This window comes from Alosa alosa, chromosome 11, assembly GCF_017589495.1.
Source record: "Alosa alosa isolate M-15738 ecotype Scorff River chromosome 11, AALO_Geno_1.1, whole genome shotgun sequence".
Taxonomy (NCBI): domain Eukaryota; kingdom Metazoa; phylum Chordata; class Actinopteri; order Clupeiformes; family Clupeidae; genus Alosa; species Alosa alosa.
This window is the reverse complement of record NC_063199.1, coordinates 7,499,356-7,504,355: the sequence shown is the minus strand read 5'-3', so window position 1 is coordinate 7,504,355 and position 5,000 is coordinate 7,499,356. Positions and strand designations below refer to the sequence as shown.

Here is a 5,000-nt window from a genome sequence, read left to right as displayed (position 1 = left end):
CGTGTGTAAATAATATGTAGGTGATTGTATGAATGTGTAAAATAAGTGTGTGTATACATAAACACTTATGATCGTGTAATATAAGCATGTGTGTGTGTGTATCTACTTGTGTCTATCTCACCTGTTTATATAGCCATCCCCGCACCACCACAGGAATGTTGGGGTTCCTCTTGATAGACTGCTCCCGCTTCCCAAAGCTGTACACACGGCTGGACGATCTGAGGCTCTAAAACACAGAGACATCAAATTCTACCTCTCATTCATTCATTCAATCATCCATTCATTCAGTAGTGTAATAGATGGTACCACTATGGTACCACTGAGAATTAGTGAGTATTGATTAGAGCTGGACTTGGTTAAACGGTCAGAACTATCTCATCAAAGGTTGTTTAAGAGTACCCTACTAATATGTCATGCCTTCTGACTGTCCAAAATGACATTGAAACCGTTGACAATCAGACAGTATAAAATGAATCCTCACAGCAATCAAAATGAACTTTTAGCTATACAGTTGTTATGGTCTGAGGTCTGTCATGTAATACTCTATTCACTGCCACCATATTCCTTACATGCAATCTCTGTGTGTCTGTGTTTGTTTGTACTGGTGCAGACATAGCTTTATGTGTACCCAGTCAGCATTGCTGCGTAAATGTCTTCTGTATGCTTCAGACGGTTGTAAGTGGGAAAGGCTGCTGGTTTTTTGGTCTCTGCAGGGTAGAGACAAACGCTAATTACAGCAACGAGGACTAACGAAGCGTGATCAAAGTGACGCCTCGGGATCCCTGTCAAACCGACTCCTGTTTTGCTGCTGTGTTTTTGAAAGCGGCTGCGCCAGCTCACATCAATTAGGTGTGAAGGCGCTAAACTGGCGGAATCCTACGTCACATTCTCCTACATTTTGCCTATTTCTCTACAGATTCTGTTGCGAAAATACATCTGCACTCAGTCAGGAGTTCTATGCTGTCTCTGTTGGTGTAGGAGTCCCTATTACAGCAGAGAAGGCTATGGTGACTCCTCAGGTACTAGCAATGCAATTGCCACCCCCATGGGACTATAATGTCTGTCAGAGTGCAAATCAATCACTGACCGTCACAGGCCGTCTGGGACCTAACAGACTGCAAGGTCCATGACACAGATCAGGACACGGGTGGGCACACAAGATAAATGCTTTAACAGAAGAGCGCTTTCACAGGTAACCCTTTCACTACCAGAGTCACACTCTGCCTCAAAGCAGAGAAACAGCACACCCTTGTCAAGTTATAATAAATCAGGCATACAATAAACTGAGATCATTCATCATTCAAACATCATTTCTGGGGCTAAAGGCCCCAAACCATTTCAAAATAATTCAAGCTTCATTAATAATCCAAAATGTCCCTTCACAGCGAAATAAATTTCATTTCATTTTAGAGAAGAAGGCCTTAGATATGGCCCATAAATGAAATATACAGTATATTAGGCTGTCAATACAATGCTGTGAATTGTAGCTAAGGCAGTGCAAATGCAAGGGAAAGGACTCTATGGTGACCACATACTGCATGGGAGGGGTGTATGTGTTTGGCTAACTGTCAGGAAAAAAAAGCTGAGTATGCCTTTTCTTCTATGGAAAATAACAATAGACGAGCAGCAATGCTCGGTGCTGGGGAGACTGTCTAACTATGTATACTAAATGTACAGTCCAAGTACCCTTATTTGGTTCGGTGTTTCAGATCACGATCTCTTATTGCCCGACAGACAAATGCATCACTAATATGTATAAATGTATAATGTATAGGAACATACATGCCTTCCACAAAAATACACTTTATGAGGGCTAGTACCTATTTCAGAATCTGCTAAAAAAACTGCTCTGCTTGCTGGCTAGTAGCTACCATGCTCCAATCAGTTCCAAATTCTTCTTCTCAACCCACTAATTATTGGTAGACTTTTTCTCCCAGATCAAACACTGAGGATTGGAAGTAAAAGAGGACGTCCTGTCTTACCTTGGAGGTGTGGTTTCCGGAGGCTGGGGGCACGGTGGCGGCAGTGGGTGCCTCGGTGACCTCACTGGGAGGGTAGGGGTCCGTTTGGGGAGGCTGCAGAGCGGACATGCGCACCGTCACTGGGGGGCTGCAGGGGGCAGAGATGACAACTGTGTTACACCTCACAGGAGACCCAGACAGTAGCACACTCAACATGGAGCGTGAATATGTGTGTGTGTGTGTGTGTGTATGTGCGTGTGTGTGTGTGTGTGTGTGTGTGTGTGTGTCTGTGTGAACAAAGGAACAAATAGGAAGAAACCACAATGGCAGCTAACAGAGGGAGAGTGGGAGAGGGGTGGTGGACAGTGACTGAGAGAGAAAGGAGAAGAGAAAGAAAGAGAGAGTGTAAGGGAATCTGAGCGTGAGTGAGACAACCCTGGGAGTGGTCTGGCACTTAGCAAACTCATCAGCGAGCAGAGCACAGGTGTCTGTGTGTGTCTGCTGTGTAGTCACCTGCGGCTAGAGCCCTTTGTGCTTCCAGCTCACCTGAGCCCTCTTCTCTCCTTCTCTCCTCTAGCTAGCAACAGGTGTCAGGTGACAACTCATAACGCATTCCAAACACCAGGGCACATCCAGTCAAATGCGAGAGGGGAACGTGCTGTCTCGTGTGTCATGCGTTCCATAATAGCAACCACATGAGAGTGCTAAGTACAGTACATGTGTGTATGTATGAAGGTGAATGGGGTACTGAGGCATGTGCACATGGAGCTAAGGCCCGTGGAGGGAGGGCGACAGATTGATCAGGGATTAGCTCTGTGCAAGGACCCTCGTCCAGCTGTACGCACAGGGAAAGCCTGAGCCTCACTGAGCACCACCACCGGGGTCAAGTTCTGGCATCGAGGCTGACATCATCATATCATATGTCCTCTCAGAGTTGGCTAAGCCAAGTTCCGGTGGGGATACATGGTAAGGACATACGGAAACAAAACAAAACAAAAGTCCAGGAAATTATTTTTTTCTGTAATCTGAGTCATCTGAGGTTTCACCTACAAATGATATCCACATAAGAGATCTGCGCGGAAGCCCAGAACAGTGAAACCTGTGTAAGCATGAGTCAGCACCAGAACTCAGGAACGATCTGGTACTGATTTGGCTGATCTGCACCAGTTGCGATCCAGTCCGATAGCCCTGAGACTGCAGGAGGGCAGCACTGTGCGGGAGGCATGCTGAGTCGTCCCTTTCCTTCCTCATTATGAGCCCTTGAGACTCCAGCCTTGTGGAGTGCTGTGGAGTGCTGCCACTCTCCCCCTCGCCGCCCTGGACTTCCCAGCATCTGATCTCCCACCCCCCCCCCCGTCCTCCCGTCCTCCCCTCTCCTCTCCGGCCTACACACTCCCTTATCAGCCCCTTAATGTGAGAGGGGGGATGACAGATCCTGCCCTTAAATGGCTGCTCTGGGACCTGCGTCCATATTTAGCTCAGTAATTAGACTTTGGGGGGGCAAAGGGGTGAGGAATGCTGTTCCAAGGGCACCGAGCATAGGGAAGGGGGGGGAGAGTAAGAGAGAGAGAGAGAGAGAGACGGAGAGAGAATGGGACAGGGAAAGAGAGAGAGGGGAGAGGGAGAGAGGTGGGGGAAGAGATTGACAGAGCTTGATGAAAGGCTTAAGGAAGCCCTCCTCCCATCTGGACACAATCAAGCACCTCAGAGGTCGGCCGTAATTAGCTTAACTGCTAACTGAACAACAACGGTGCCGCACCAACGCTGCGAGAGCGGGATGGATGCGCTCGCTCTACAGTGGAATCCTGGTGGCCCATGACCCGTCTGTCACTCCCCAGCCTCTCAAGCACAACCGGGCTTCAATAATTCATTAAAGGCTAAGTGGGCCACTTCACAGACAACAGCTGGGTTTTTTGGAGCCAACCCAGTGCAGATATGGACGGGTCAGGCCCCCGATCTCTTCAAGAATCGTCGGCGGCCATGTCTCGCGCTAATGGGGTTCCCAAATGAGCCCTTTGTATTGTGATCATGATGCTTGAAGTGACAACACAATCAGACGCTTTCACAGAGAGGCTATCTATTAGACTACAGTCTCTGCACAAAAAGGACCAGGTGATCTGGTGCCAGGAGAACAAATGAAATGGATTTAATCTCAGGAAATAATTCATTTTACCTGACATCTTGAGCTGACCACAGATTGAATTGAAGAAAAGACACAGACAAAGGGCATTTCACAAGAAAAACATCAAGAAAGCCTTGTCCAAAAAATGCATAAAGCACTAAAATTGCCATGCCCTTCATTAATGCACAACTGCATCACTGGTCTGACAACAGCATACATTATACAAGTGAACCTGCAGTATGTAATGTGATACCACCAAATTAGATCCGCAAAGATGTTGACAAGAAGAGTCTGGTCAGCTTCCATGTTAATTTATTTCATTAAAAACCGCAGGAGTGTAACAGTCCATGAAGTGTGTGCGGTTCACGTCAGGACAGGGAGAGCAGAGCAGCTGTGAGTCAGGCTCTAGTGCTTCTACCTCCCTCCCATCCCTGAGTGGACTTATCCCCACGGGAGGATTCTCAGCCTCCGCTCACTTCTACTACCATTACACGCTCAGACAGACAGACAGACAGACAGACAGACAGACAGACAGACAGACAGACAGACAGACAGACAGACAGAGATCCAGGGCTGGACGCTGGCCTAGTCCAGTTCAAATCAGGCTCGGATCTGTTCCAGAGTGTGGAAAGTGGCTTTCAAGGTGCAAGTTCAGAAGTGCCAAGACCACAGGCGGAGAGGTCAGAGGTCAAGAATTCCAGTGCGTTTGCTGTTCCTCCGCTCCGTGTCTGTGTTGCTCTTCTTGTGCTTAGGAACATTTTGAATGCAGAGTCATTTTTGGCACTTCATACAAGTCAAATCCTGGAGGCCAGTGAGTACAAAAGACTTGTCATAGCAAGCACAAGATGCTCTGAGCAGAACCATGCTTTCTCCTGCACACGCACCATCCCTTTAAGAACCATTCTCCCCGCTCCCAT

The 5,000-nt window shown here is 47.6% G+C and overlaps 1 protein-coding gene across 6 annotated transcripts in view; it reads right to left on the bottom strand.

The window, feature by feature from the left end:
* The window catches only part of plekha7a (pleckstrin homology domain containing, family A member 7a), a 77,289-nt gene that overhangs the window by 25,986 nt on the left and 46,303 nt on the right, over positions 1–5,000 (bottom strand). For all 6 annotated transcript variants that reach the window (XM_048256535.1, XM_048256534.1, XM_048256536.1 and 3 more), the window contains 2 exons: positions 1,983–2,109; positions 122–226 (listed from right to left, as the gene is read on the bottom strand). In XM_048256535.1, the coding sequence (XP_048112492.1) occupies positions 122–226; positions 1,983–2,109 (232 nt within the window). The remainder of the gene's footprint in view (positions 1–121; positions 227–1,982; positions 2,110–5,000) is intronic.